This window comes from Syngnathus floridae, chromosome 16 (assembly GCF_059516105.1).
Source record: "Syngnathus floridae isolate MCC-2025c chromosome 16, RoL_Sflo_1.0, whole genome shotgun sequence".
Lineage (NCBI taxonomy): Eukaryota > Metazoa > Chordata > Actinopteri > Syngnathiformes > Syngnathidae > Syngnathus > Syngnathus floridae.
Window position 1 is genome coordinate 9,840,666 of NC_142428.1, and position 14,294 is coordinate 9,854,959.

Consider the following 14,294-nt stretch of genomic DNA (forward strand, 5'->3'; position numbering starts at 1 on the left):
TTCGTTTCAATGCTGATCCACTGGCTCTGAAGTTAGTTACCCATAATAAGATCGCGTTTCGAGTAGGTACGGGATCATGTTTACCAAGTCTGAAGCGCAAACGGGACGCTCGTTCTGTTGCAGTTACAGATTCGTTCTTGATAAACGCTTCCACAAGGAAAGCGCGATGCTCACCGGTCCAATTCATGTTAGCAACTGAAACGAAACAAAATACAGTCAAACCTCGGTTTTTGACCACATTCCGTTCCAGAAGGCAAATAATGGGGGGGGGGGGGGAGAGCCTTTTTCAAGCATTTTTTCATTTGCGCATTTTTGTCCGATCGTGCAACTGCAGCGCACCGCCGAACGCGCATTCGTAGCTCGCCGCCGACCGCGCAACAGCACCGCGCTGGTCGCATTATTGTGACAGAGCCGTCGCTGAAATTTAGAAAATATTTTTAAAGTCCTGATGTACTTTCCAAAATTTAAGTGGACCTCAGTGCGCAGGGAGCTTAATTTACTCCGATCGCGCAAAGGCAGCGCGCCGGGTGCACCCTGTCGCATTGCTTTAAAGAGCGTCTTTGTGTTTTAGGATGGCTTTACTGCTCCCACTTGCTTTCTTTGGGGGCATGATTCGGGGTTAATACAATCCTCAAAGTAACGAAAATACGATAACGAACGGAGTCAGTCGGTATCCAGGCCGCGCTGTCGGGTTTTCTCGGGTCCTTTCGGCTCATCTCGCGAGGTTCGACCTCCGAATTTTGTTCGACAACCGAAGCAAAAAAATCTCGATTTTTTTGTTCGAATTCTAATTTGTTCGAAAACCGAGGTTTGACTAACATCATTCGAAAACCAAACGAAAATTAAATGAAACAAAACAAAACGGCATTATATGTACTTTTTGAAAGAAAAAAACTTTTTATTTCTTTAATTTATTTGCATTTTATTAAACCTACAAATGTGTCAGATCATTTTGCCGACCCTGTAGTTACTAACTAATGGTTAATAATGAAAAAAGTTCATAACTAAGGAATATTTTATTTGCAAAAGTCCAACGTTATCATTAAATACAAATACACATGTATGGGGAAAAAATCAAAATGCTCTGGTATTGTTCAGGGGGCCGGACCAAATGTGGAGGTGGGCCGTATTCGGCCCGCGGGCTGTAGTTTGGAGACATATTCTCCAGTGAATGGCTTTCATCAAACATGTAGGCTAATGTTGGAAGAAGTTACCACCACCTTCCCCATTAGCAGCAGCACAGACAGCACCTCTACCAGCACCCTTGTCTTTTTTAACTACTATAAGTATTTTCAATAAAAATAAACAAACATTGAAAAATTATTTGCTCGACACGATTATTCGTTTGCAGTAAAGTAAAATCAATACAAAGAAGTTGGCGGGGAGGGCGGGATGTATTCCAGCGGGGTGGACTGTTTCTGGAGCAGCTTCACCCAGTGGTTCTGCAGCGAGCAGCCCGGAAATTTGGGCTTTGAAGCGCTGTCGGCTTCACAGCGCCACCATGCGGCACACAGGAGAATGACGTTGCACTCATGCGTCACCAAATACCTCATCAATCCGTGTTACAGATTGAACATCTATAACAAGAAAGTCAAATATGACATGATTACGTTTATTTGAAAAGTTAGAAGCAGGCACATGCATGACTTTGGTCACGTATTCTTGAAAAAGAAAGAGCAGGCAATACAGTGAAAATCATTTGTCACAGTCACATTGGAATGATTCAAATGCTGATACAAAATATGGGCTTTGGTGTACATGTCGATGTAATGATGGCATAAGGGTTGCGTGAGACGTGGGGACACAGGAAGAGATACGTGAGCATACATGGTTTAGGTATGATGACATTTCGCTGTCTTCATTTCACTTCCTTCCAAACACAACAGCAGCTTCGATGTCAAGGCACATGGGTACATATTCTCTTGTGTGCTCCAATCGAAAAAGATGCACAGCTGGCCATTTGGGTGGCTGCCGGCAAAACATAACAGTTGGACATCATTTATCTGTCTATTGTAAGCTTTAAAAAAAAAAAAAAATCTCATCGGTCAGTGTGGACGGGAGAATCAGTGAAACGAAATGATGCAAGCGCAAATGGGAGATTATGGCCCGTCCGATACATTGCGTCCAATCAAGTAAGATCATATTCAATTAATCTGTAAGTAAAAACACGTTGCATTTTAAAACGTCTTTTCCAGAGTTAAAAGCTGTGTCGACTGCCCACATCAGACTCCTGATGAGTCAAATGGTGTTCCAAAAGGAAGTAGCGAGATGAGCCCCAGACTGCGGCGTCAGTTGACGGGCGCGTCCCTTAGCAGCACACGGCCATCTTCCGTGCCAAAGTAGGCGCGCTCTGCCATGCCCACAAACAGTCCCGTCTCCACCACCCCTGCAGATGACACCAGAGGGTCCGATTAACAAATAACGCGGTTGCACAAGTGTGCTGTTCTAGAAGCCTGTTCCTGACATTCACCGGACCTGACCTGGAATCATCTTGATGGCTACGTTGACATCCTTCCAGCAATGAATGCGCTCAAACTTCCAGTCCAGGATAAAGTTGCTGTTGTCTGTCACCACAGGACCCTGACACAGCCACAAAGTAGAGAACATAGCTCAATTTCCACCAAGCGTTGAGTATTAGCACAGTTTGTGTGGCTAAGCTAACCATTGATGAGACAGCAAAAAAGAAAGGTCTTGTTTCAAAATGGTGTCATTGATTGTTGTATGTTACGTGGCAAAAGTATGACTCGTATTGATGATTTCTTAAGAAAGTCTTACAAATTGCATCAAACAGGCCCATTTTTTGATAAATATATATATATTTTAATTACAGCTTTAGCGACGCCCATCCTCAAGTTGACCTCTCCTCCAAAAAGTTGGACAATCCTCCGGGAGACGGGCACGTGGGCCATGGGGACCACCTCGACGGGAATGCCCTTCTTCCACTGCTGGCCCAACGCTTTAGAGTCCTTCCTGAGAGACAATCGGTTGGCATTTTGAGAAATCCCAGGATCAATAACGGCTCTTCTTTATGGTGTCATCTTGAAAGACGCAATCTTGGATCCAAACCTGTAGTCGGCGATGACAACAAAATGGCGGGCACAGCTGGCCACGATCTTCTCCTGAGTCAAGCAGCCACTGACAAAGAAAATGTGGTCGACTTTTGTGAGGAAAAAAGAGCCAAAGGACGCACAGGAAGCAGCTGTGTTATGTGGAACTCACCCGCCGCCTTTGATCAGGGTCAGATCAGCGTCCACCTCGTCCGCCCCGTCGATGGCGACATCCAGCTGAGCGCAAGAGGGACAAACAAGTGCAGGAGCGCAGCAACAATGTCAATGCCTCCAGGTAGTAGGAGTCTCTTTAAATGTCGGACAACGTGAACAAATGTCTTTGTTCTGCTGCTGGTTACGTTTAAATTTGTTTTATTGAGAATACTTGTGGGGGAAAAACACATGCGTAAGCATTCTGGTTACACTTTTCCACTAGTTGGAAGTCAAAGACGTGTCTGGCTTGTCAACACGATGGCGTTGGTCATACCTCAGGGTGCCTGTCAAGATCCGATAGCATCAGTCCGTGCAGCACAATGAGTTGGCGGGCCTGAAGGACAGCAAACATGGCCATTCAACAGAAATGCTACATTAAGTGGAAAGCCAAAGAAAAGCCTAATTAACCTGGTAGGAGGTGGGCACACAGGTGATGTTCAGCTTCTCTTCCCGCACTCTCTCCGCTAAAAACAAAACATTTAAACACTCAAACACACGTTGCTTAAAAACCCAAATTCAGACACATTACCATTAACATTAAGGGCCATGAACCAGGGGAGTGATGTTTATTCTTGTCTTTCAGAGAAATTAAGCGCTTTTTGGAGGGACTCAACATGTCGGACAACTTGCCAATGTTTGGTCCCCAAGACAAGACCCCCACCCAAACGCACTCGCTTGAAAAGAATACATAAAGACATCAGCCTCGGGTATTTGGTTCAAATTCAACCAGTCACCCAGAAACTGGCTGCATCTATTGTGACAGTCGTGCACAAAAAGTCTCAAGGACCCTAGCCTGGAACTGAACATGAAGTCCGCCATTTTGGTTTGCAGCTACCATTTTGTTTGACAACTTTCTTCAAGGGAATTGGGTCAAAAAATCACAGTGAAAATGTGAAACTTTTTTATCTACGCCATTTAACGTGGGTGGAAAGTGGCGTCGATTGGAGAATCCCAAGGCTCCTGGAAATAAATAATACTAAAAAAATGCCCCAGACACCAATCAACCTGTAATTCGGTGCACAGGACTCATGCTTGAAATTGAACAGAACATTCATTTCGGTTTGAAGCTGCCATTTTGGGTGAAATCCCTACTTTCAGAATTGATATTCTTTATTTTCAGTATGATAATTCACTCACCAAGTCTGTGCACTGCGTAAACGATGGTCGAGCCACTGCCGACTCCAACCACCTGATTGTTCTGTTGGACAGCAAATAAATTCTTTCTAAATAATTGGAATTAATTGCACGAATGTTGACTTTCGAACAGGTTTTTTTTTTGGGGGGGGGGGGGGGGGGGCGAGGTCTTCAGCATTAAGAAAGAGTTGTGTTTAGTCCAAACATACCTTTGGGCATTTAAGTCCAAACGAGGCAGAAAAAATAGGAGTATGTAAACGTTTTGTATGCATATACCTGTCTCCATGTTGGGTCGTGTTGCAGATTTAGATAGACATGGCAACAAACATCTGAAATCTGATTTGACAAAATAGTCTTTATGGGTTTGTTTTGACTTGATGGCTAATTTTGCTAGCCTAGCCAGAACGTGCAGCTATAGGGCGGCTGCTAATTCAAATCGTTCATGTGTGGACAATGATCATAGTAAACAAGTCCAAGCCCATACCTGCACGTGGTTGTCCACCGCGGTATAGGCGGCTTGTTTCTTCGCCTCCTCGGCCATATTAACAACACGTGCTTGTCTTGGGACCGCTGGCGAGGACAAAACCACAACGACAGGACGCAGAAAAGATGTGGCAGGCAGGCGGGATTTTAGTAACAACGCTCCAACCCCGAAAATTCATAAGACCAGCCCGCAAACACTCAGCTCGCTTTCATAATAGGCTCGGCACGCAGCATTTCCGCGTTTTGGGGTCTTGTAGCGTGCAAACTTCCGGTCGCTAGGCTAACGCGAGGCTAGCAGTAGAGAGAGATTTACATGACGCAAGACCAGTCCATACGCGATCTGCGACCCTTGCGCCTCGTGGAGTCGCGGCAGTTTGCGATCCAAGATGGCCGACCTTCTGCGCATGCGCCTCACAATGTGCAATTTATTTGGGGTATGGAGTCGAAGAAAGCAGAGGCCACTTGTAATCAGCGTTAGGTATTGGCAAGTTAGCATTACGTTAGTCGTTTGCTGATCCACAAAGAAAAGACAAAACAGCCCATACGGTACTACTTTTTATTTGGCAACAGCTTGAGATAGTGTCTTTTTTCATATATATATATATATATATATATATATATATATATATATATATATATATATATATATATATATATATATATATATATATATATATATATATATATACTATGTAATAAACCAACACATTCTTTTTTAGATATTTTTTACATCATATTCCAGCCATCTTACAAATATAGCTGCTCTTTTTCCCACAACAGAAAAATGACTCAATGAAACCCAAATCGAAAGATAGTAACTATATATATATATATATATATATATATATATATATATATATATATATATATATATATATATATATATATATATATATATATATATATATATATATATATATATATATATATATATATATATCTCGTATAGACAGACACACAAATCTTACAACCGTACATTCATGGTTAGAAAAGTAGGCTACTGAATAAGAAAGGAAACACTTTCCAGAATGTCCGGATTGGGCACAGAGAAAAGATTTAACACACAATAAAACGATTTGGAGTGGAGGTCAAAAATACAAGAGACATTTGGGATGATGAAAAGTTTCTACGAGTACATGTGACTCCTCGTTTTCCTCCCTCTTACGGCGAGGACCATCCCAAGGATTATGCAAACGTCGGCTTATGACTTCTCCTGCGTAGTTCAACAGAAGCGAATGCACGTGGGGAGCTTCCCCCCCCCCCCCTTTCTACATCTTCAAAAATAGAGCTCGCTGAGCCTTTTTTTAAATAATTATTTTATACACAGTATTGCTGAAATGTCACGTGTTGCATTCGAGGACCGTCTGTGAATTGGCAACGGGTTGCAAGAAAAAGCGAGATGCGTGCAAATCTCTCGTTAATTCAAACTTGGGGGCCATTACGTGACGTCACTTGACAAAAATAACGCATTCTAAAAAGCTTTTCATGTCACTTTCCAGGGGGGTGGAATGTTTTCCGATAAGTCTGTAAACACATGAAGCCAAAATGGCAGACAAAACATTTCCAACACAGGAAAAGATGAGCAACGCAATCAGCACAGCACAAGCATTTCCTTCCAAGAAACAAAAAGATAAAGAAATACTCAAAGCTTTTTTTTTTCATATATTGAAAATTGTCATCAAACTACATGATTTGGTTTGTGCTGCCATTCTAAATAATCACACACAATATTTATATACTGTTTATATGTTTTGCTTTCCATTCCAAACATTAGGTTAGGCTTGGGCTCAGGGGCAGGACAGGAAGGATTTGAAGTAGAGTGTGGGTTATCGTTAGTTGGCAGAGGCTTGCCTGGGTTTGGCCTTTAAGCAATGGGGGTCAGGTTAGGATTGGGGCAACACAAATCAGGGATGGGACAGAAGGCTTGGGGGTTAAGTGTAAGAGACATGACAGGCTAGCAGGTCAGGGCAGAATGCGACAGACGGGCTAGGGAAGGGCTAGCATCATGCTTAAGCTAGCCCTTACGAGATCTTGACCACAACATTTTGTGCCCTTCATTTTTTTGGTCAAACAAATGTTGGCTGAATTTGATCGAGGATATCCATTCACGAGTTATGAAGTGTCAAATTGTGTCCTGTACTGTAGTTTTTCACGTCAACTGAAAACGATGAATCCTGCCTTGAGGAAGCCGCCCGTACGTTTAGGGACAAACGGGTGCAAACATGGAGAGGAACCCGCAAGGATGCCAAGCCTTGCCTCCTCCATGGAACGCTAAAGGGAATGCTTGAAAGAAGAGCAAAAAACAGAAATCTACTCATCGGCACAGTGCACGTACACATCACGGGGAGCCAGCATCAGCACGGTGTCAAAACACGCAGGTGTGAACAAAAGGGTTGTGCCGTTGCAACGTCTTCAAAATGTCAGTAGTTCAACAACTTGAAGCAAACACAAGGACGACAACTGCGGTGAATCGGGGAGTTGCCCAATTGTTCATCGGGCGGCCTGTCGGAATGTAAGACGCTGTTGGACTTTTCCCGCACGGTTTGGTGTTTTAGAACAAAAGAGAAGGGAGGAGAAAAAAAAAAAAAAAAAAAAAAGGTCCAAACTTTTTCTTTGCCCTTTTACGGCAGGTCTTTTGGGTTGCAACTGGCGTCGCCTTCATCCTCCGCGGCTACATATGTTGGGCATCCATAATGTCCAAATATTTGGCCTCAATGATGTGAGGGAGCACCCTGTTCCTACACACGCAAGAAGAAACATAAGTATGTGATGCACTTCTACAGGTAAGAGGTGGCGTCAACCTGTATAGAAGAGAATGGGACCACGCGCATATCCCTGAGGAACTCCACACAAAGACTAGAATGCAAATGCTGATAGACCCTGTGAAATTTTACTTGTACTTATTTTTATAAGGTTTAAAATGACTCGTTAAAATTATTTCCCACTTTATAATTATGATTTTGTTTGATAATGTTTTCTTTGATACCTTTTTTAATTTTCTGATCCACCCCACCCATTTCTTCCATTTTATTTGAGGTCGGTCGGTTCGAGGGCGTCACCTGAGGGGGATGAGCAGGATCATGACCAAGGGGAAGATCATCTTCATGTAGGGGATGGGGTACATGCCGAACGTGCACAGCACCAGCAGCTGCATCATCTGCAGGAAGGTGAAGTAGTGGATCTTCCTTTGGGGCACTTTGCGGATGTAGTGGGTGGGTGGGTATGACGTCTGCGGCAAAGGGGGAAAAACACGTCAGGACAAAGTTCCCTCCGCTTGTCCTCCTCCGGCCATCCGGAAAGGAACTACTTGAGTAAAATGAAAAGCGCTGGCCACGCCACAGGACACCCTTCGACGCTCCTCACCTGCTCCTTGAGCAGCAGGGCCATGCGGTCGCACATCTGGTTGCCGTCGATGGAGGTGAGCGCGATGTAGAGGAAGAGCCCGTACAGAACCGGCTTGGGGATCCACTGCAGCGGCAGAGGCAGCAAGAAGACCGATGCGCCGATGAAAACGTTGGCGGCCAGTGACGTTACACGCGTCTCCTTCACCTGCACGATACTGAACGTGGATACTGTCACACAGCGGCCCGATGACATCTCGCTCATTTTCACATACAGGCTGCCGAGATAATTCATTCAAGCTTTACTTCCAACTTTGACCACTAGAGGGTAGTCCATTATTGTGCTCAGCCTAACATAAAAACAAAAAAGCCCATCACAGACCTAGAGGACTCTAAATTCCACATATTGCTGTCTCCGGCTGATGCCGACCTCATTTGAAGCCTTCTTCCGATTAAGGGCTCGCCAAAATAATAGAAACGGCAATAAATGTATTTGGACTTTAACCTCAAGACAGACAAATCTTTTTCTTTCATTTACTTGGAAGGACACTAAATAGTCACACAGAAGCTGGTTGTAATTGCGTGCGTCTATGCACTCACGTCTCGTAGAGGTGTCCTCCTTCCACGCGCTGCTCTACGAAGGCCAGCTGGCGCACGTGCAGCGTGGAGTGCGGGAAGGCAGCGTGCATCCAGGGCAGCCCCAGAACCGACATCAAGATATTGATCAGGCCCGACAGCATCAGGTCCCAGTGGTATGCCGTGCCCTTCAGCAGCCTACGACAACACATAAAAGGACGACGGTGAACTTGGGAAGTCATGGACGCATTTGAACTTCTCCACCCTTGCTTGACTCCCACCAAAAAACAAAAGGTCTGCCATGCGTGGCTCACATATGGCGCGGCATCCATCAATGTCAGTGCCAGCAAACGCAGCAACATGCCTCCTGACTGTCAGTTGAGTTAGATTTTTTTTTTCTTTCTCACCCGTCATGAAACAAACAGGTCGCCATGGCCAAACTTCCCAGTTTGGTGTTGTGCATTTGTCTTTGACCGTTCACATTTGGTAGCAACGGACCAACACCTTCGGGTGGTGAAATGGCCACTTGAGACCAAGATGGCGGGCTTCTTGAGGTTTTGGGGGGCTCTTGAGACTCATGATAGACATGCCTACCAAATATCCTATTCAATTAAATTAAATCCTTTTTACTACCAGTTATTTCTGAACCAATTTCATCATTTTCATACGATTTTGAAAGTTTTTGGATGGGATTTCTTGTTGCGATTGCTGACTTGTGGTTTCTCTGGTGCGACCGTCAGCCTGCGGGCGGGCCGATGGATGTCCGTCCATCACGGATGGACGGCATGGCGGAAAAAGGTTAGACTTCCTATTTTGGCTGCGAGGCTTCTTGACTCAGATGTCAACTTTTGTGGCTCAGTTGTCGCTAACGAAGCGACGCGGCACCAAAGGTCCTCGGTGCCTTTGGAAGCAGGCAAAGGCAACCAACCACCTAACAATTACTACCACCATTAAGAAAAAGAAGCAAGCTTTTGTGAGGACAAATGACTTGGATTAAAGACTAGCATCATCAAATGACAAATGTAGTTTGGATTTCCGATGAGTGGCCCAAGCGTCAATTTTCAAAGTTGCTGCATGGCTTATTTTGGCAATGTGTACTTCCAGTTTTGGTAGCTGGGAATCTCAGCCAGCATATGGAGCAGCGTTTCCTTTGTATTCACCTGTTCTCGGGTGCGTTGGTGAGCGACACAACGATATTCTGGTCGATGAAGATGAGCAAGGCCAGCAGGAAGCCGAGGCCCATGGCGCTCAGCACGTTCAAGGCCGTCAGGCGCTCCAACGGAGCCACGCTGAATGCTGGCTTGTTGTGGACTTTAAACACTGGAACTGCTCATACACAAAAAATAAGCACTGATATGTCATAATGATGTCGCATTTCATGTTTTGGGTTTAAAAAAAACATTCAAAGAGGGTAAAAGGCTGGGGGGTTTGATTTTCATTTTCTAACAATAGACATTTTCAATGTCTCATTTTTAAGAGTCATTGTCATAATTTTTTTCAGCAATTTCTTTTCAAAGAAATGTTTTAATAAGGATTAGGGTTAGGCGAAGGACCTTGAGGTGGGCTAATAAAAAATAAAAACGTGTTTCATGTGTCTGTGTTTTTCTTCCTCCATGATGTGGGTGTTTGTAGGGCAGCCAAGCCTTGAGGCGCTCCTCAAGGGACACGCAACAGACGCTCGCATTTCTCGTCCATGAAATAAACATTCTCATAACAAACATTTTCAGAACAAACATAAATAATAAGGCAGACGGCGGATATTGCCGCTCAATTCCCTCGGCCTGGCGTGCCCCACTTGATGCGCACTCCTCACCTTGTTCTTCATTGAACGTGTTTGTGTGCTTCTGTACATGTCAGAATAACATGCGTGTGTGTGTTCAAGCTACACAATGCTAAGCTAACGCAGTGGCACATTCATTTACGTGATGTTAGTTTGACTGTTTTTTGACAATCATCAAACTATATTTTCTCAAGAAAAAAATTATAAAATGTTTTGATAATAAAAATAAAAATAAGCACTTTACTGGCCAAGGTGTTTGTGTGTTAAGACAAAAGCAAAAAGTGGTACTGACGCTCGATGTCGCTGAACAGGTATGACCCAATGAAGGAGAAGAGAAGAACAGAGATGGGCAGAGCGCAGTCGGACAACACCTCCCTCACTTTGGCGTGTAGGAACGGACTGACAACAAACACACACGCACACAAAGACGCAATGTCATCATCAGGCCCAACTATGCCAGTCAAGGGTTGGCGGGCGCATACCTCCTCTTGAACTGGTAGAGTGTGTAACCCATCCACAGCGTGCCCATCATGAGCAGCAGGCACAAGACAGGCCGCTCGCGTGTGCAGTTGATTAGCGAGTTGGGGAGGACGTGCAGCACAGAGACCATGCCCAACTCGCTCCCGTTGCCCCCCATGGCGGCAACGTGCGGCGACTCGCTGGCCGTGCTGCCGTTGCCCAGCGTGGGCGGGTGGTAGTACCTTTGGAAGACTGAAAGGACGGCAGAACTGGACTTGATTTTTTCTGATGATGACTAATGCCTCCTCAAATTGGTGTCTTAATGTCTGCAACAAAATGGACGCCGCTCCGTCGGGACTGATTATTAAAAAGATGGTGCTCGTTCATCAATGTTACAAAAGTATCAAAATGCAGAATGAATTAGCATTAGCGGCGTCGGAGGTTAATGTTATGCTAATGGCAGACTGGCTAGCGAGGTCTCCATTTGAGGAAATTAAAACTGCGTCAAATATTGATGAGGGGACGCGACAGGCTGCGGGACATTTAGCATACCCAGATGTCATTAGCATTCGTGCTAATGTTAGTACATGTTACTCACTTTTCACCGTTCCTTTGACAGCGTCCACCACAAATGCGATTGATATGAACAGCGCAATCACCTCCTCTGTCGACCTGCAAATACAACACAAATCGGCGATAAAAAGTCTGAAAAATCAAATGTTGATTTTTTTTTTTTGCGTGTGCACACCTTTTGAAGAGCTTCATGACCAGGCTGAGGTTGAAGACGCCTCCCAGAATGAGGAAAAGACAGTTCCACAACCCGATGCAGGCATAGAAAGCTGGGAAGTCCAGCTGGTAATCATCGCAGATACCACGAATGACTGCCAACAAGCACATTAGCATTCTTTGAGTTATGCGGACACTCCGTGGAGCTTGGTGCCTGAAATTCACGAGATTGCGGTGCTCATCAAGGTCCGACCAACTATGTAAGCAAGCAGCTAGCTCCAATTCCACTTTTTTTTTTTTTTTGTAACATTATAGAGTCAGGTTGGATGTGCTACAGTTGCCAGGGTGCTTTAAATTCCAGGGAAAACCACCGCCGCACAGAGCGTTTGTGTGCTGCTGTGCGCATGCAAGCCAGTGGCCGTCTGGGCGACCTGCAGGGTGCCTGAGCAAGCTGTTATGTAACAAATTGGATTCTTATTTACGGCCGCCACTGCGGCTAACTTGAGGCGCTCAGCGGGAGCACCAACAATCAACATCAACACAACTGCAACACTGTTGATGTTTGGGGGGGGGGGCACTGGCTAGTTTTTTTTTGTTTACATTTATAAATGTGTCTGGTAGTTAACCAACAAAAAATTCACTTTAGGTTTCAGTTCCATTGTTTTGTCCAAAATTTTTAAAATGAAAAAGAGTCATCTGATTTATGGAAATACTTTGGTGGTCATCCGAAATTTTTTTTGCATTCATAAATTTCCCCGCTAAACACATATTTTGCTGCTCAAACTCACACACACAGACACGACCCAACGTACCACTTATGAAGATAGCGAGGGGGGCGGTGGTCAACGGGATGACCAGAGGGGAACCGGCAAACAGCGAGTAGATGACGCCACCGATGGACTGCCCGATGATGGTCTTTCTCACGTCTACACGCGCACAAGCAGAGATAAGACAGGTTAGATATGGAATATTGAGAGTGAGAATGTGGCAAAATATTCCCTAGAGATACCTTCAATGTAATAACAGTTGTAGACGTAAAATTAAACCCATTTTTTTATGGCGATCGTGCGTGTGAGTGAGTGAGTGAGTGAGTGAGTGAGTGAGTGAGTGAGTGAGTGAGTGAGTGTGTGTGCCCATGTGTGTGTGCTGCAGGCTCCATGTTTCCGTGTCTTCTCCCAAACTCGTAGTGATGACAGCAGTCACAAACAAGAGCGCTTGCTAAATTCGCGGCAGCTCAGAAAACACAAACACAGTCATCAGGCCGACTGTGCAGTCAGTCAGTGGTGCTAGGTGAGCTATTGTTGGTACCGTACCAATCTCGCCGCGCGTGCTCTCGTCGTTGAGCGAACCGAGCGCAATGGCGGGCAGCAGGATGGCGATGTACAGGAAGATAGCCGTCGTCATGTACTTCAACAGGGTCTTGTTATTACCCACGATGCCTGCAGGGGGAGACACACACAAAATCATGCCAATGTGGCTGACAGGCACTTGCTAAATGAGTTTGTATCCAACTTTGGTTCCTATTATTTCCCGCAGTTAGAGGCATTTACAATCATGTCTGAAGACTGTAGCTAGTTAGCTAGCAGGTGGTTAGCCTGTAGCGATGACGACTCAGTTGATCTGGGGAACACAAATTAATGTGGCTAACAGGCATTCAGGCACACAAAGCAGGTTAGCGTGAGAATCTATTGTCAATTGCATTATCAGGATAGATAGGAAGATTAAAATAATAATAAATTAAAGATAGGTTGATATTGCAAATGAGAATCTATTGTCAATTGCATTACCAGGATAGTTAGGATTACAATAATAATAAATTAAATACAAATGAATGATTTTATGAAAGTTGAATTACTTTTTTTATTACATGTATTGAGTTTGTTTTATTATTGCATTAATAAGAAGGTTGATATTGGTGTTTCGACTGCAGTAAACAGGCCAGATTTTATCATGCCAAATTAAATCATTCTCCGTTTTATCTTTTTTAATTTTAACTTCAAACTCATAAAAATACTTTATAATAAAAAAATAATCCATAGTCATTTTGTTGTTTGTAATCACCGGGAGTGGGTGGCGTGGACGCGCAGTTGTGTTTGTAGAGTTAGTAGTAAGTTGACCGACCTCTCACCAGTAGTCTGTGGGTTATTTTGCGTTTCCCTGTGTAGCGTCACTGGCAGCGTCTCTGATCTTAGCGTTGCTTTAGTCTTTGGTGCGCAGATAATTGAATGACAAAGTGTCTGTGTCACTGATGATATTGCAAACGGACACCTGTGTGTGCGTAAACTGGGAACGGATATGGAAGAACGCGCTCACACCAATCATGAGCGCTCGCTCATGTGCGCGTTCCTGTTCGTATGCGTTTCAATTCTGTGGCTTGCTCCGGGTGCGCAGGTCCCCCGTGACAGTGCCAGCGGGCCACATATTATTGATTGTATGCTACGATGCTTCGGGACGGTCTAATTTAAGACAGGGCCGGATTTGGCCCACGGGCCGGACTTTGGACATGTCTGCTGTAGGGGTACACTCGCCTGTCTT

The 14,294-nt window shown here is 44.6% G+C and overlaps 2 protein-coding genes across 5 annotated transcripts in view; both read right to left on the bottom strand.

The window, feature by feature from the left end:
* Positions 1-1,591: 1,591 nt before the first annotated feature.
* On the bottom strand, positions 1,592-5,257 carry rpia (ribose 5-phosphate isomerase A (ribose 5-phosphate epimerase)). The gene is made up of 9 exons (XM_088401441.1): positions 4,879-5,257; positions 4,398-4,458; positions 3,669-3,724; positions 3,535-3,594; positions 3,220-3,284; positions 3,067-3,135; positions 2,829-2,970; positions 2,481-2,580; positions 1,592-2,386 (listed from the first exon to the last, which is right to left on the bottom strand). Exons 1-9 carry the CDS (start codon positions 4,933-4,935, stop codon positions 2,289-2,291), a joined length of 708 nt encoding a protein of 235 aa, XP_088257567.1. The 5' UTR covers positions 4,936-5,257; the 3' UTR covers positions 1,592-2,288.
* Positions 5,258-5,779: 522 nt separating this feature from the next.
* Positions 5,780-14,294, bottom strand: part of slc4a11 (solute carrier family 4 member 11) — a 29,000-nt gene continuing 20,485 nt past the window's right edge. For all 4 annotated transcript variants that reach the window (XM_088400020.1, XM_088400022.1, XM_088400021.1 and 1 more), the window contains 11 exons: positions 13,073-13,198; positions 12,572-12,685; positions 11,782-11,914; positions 11,632-11,705; positions 11,057-11,285; positions 10,867-10,973; positions 9,955-10,120; positions 8,819-8,992; positions 8,241-8,436; positions 7,937-8,106; positions 5,780-7,615 (listed from right to left, as the gene is read on the bottom strand). In XM_088400020.1, the coding sequence (XP_088256146.1) occupies positions 7,549-7,615; positions 7,937-8,106; positions 8,241-8,436; positions 8,819-8,992; positions 9,955-10,120; positions 10,867-10,973; positions 11,057-11,285; positions 11,632-11,705; positions 11,782-11,914; positions 12,572-12,685; positions 13,073-13,198 (1,556 nt within the window). In that variant the 3' untranslated portion in view covers positions 5,780-7,548. The remainder of the gene's footprint in view (positions 7,616-7,936; positions 8,107-8,240; positions 8,437-8,818; positions 8,993-9,954; positions 10,121-10,866; positions 10,974-11,056; positions 11,286-11,631; positions 11,706-11,781; positions 11,915-12,571; positions 12,686-13,072; positions 13,199-14,294) is intronic.

Excerpts from the sequence above, each read along its gene's own strand:
- rpia (XM_088401441.1), bottom strand. The coding sequence starts at position 4,935 with ATGGCCGAGGAGGCGAAGAAACAAGCCGCCTATACCGCGGTGGACAAC. Across the intron at positions 4,459-4,878 it reads CGGTGGACAACCACGTGCAG|AACAATCAGGTGGTTGGAGT; the intron begins GTATGGGCTTGG and ends GCTGTCCAACAG. Across the intron at positions 3,725-4,397 it reads TTACGCAGTGCACAGACTTG|CGGAGAGAGTGCGGGAAGAG; the intron begins GTGAGTGAATTA and ends TTTTGTTTTTAG.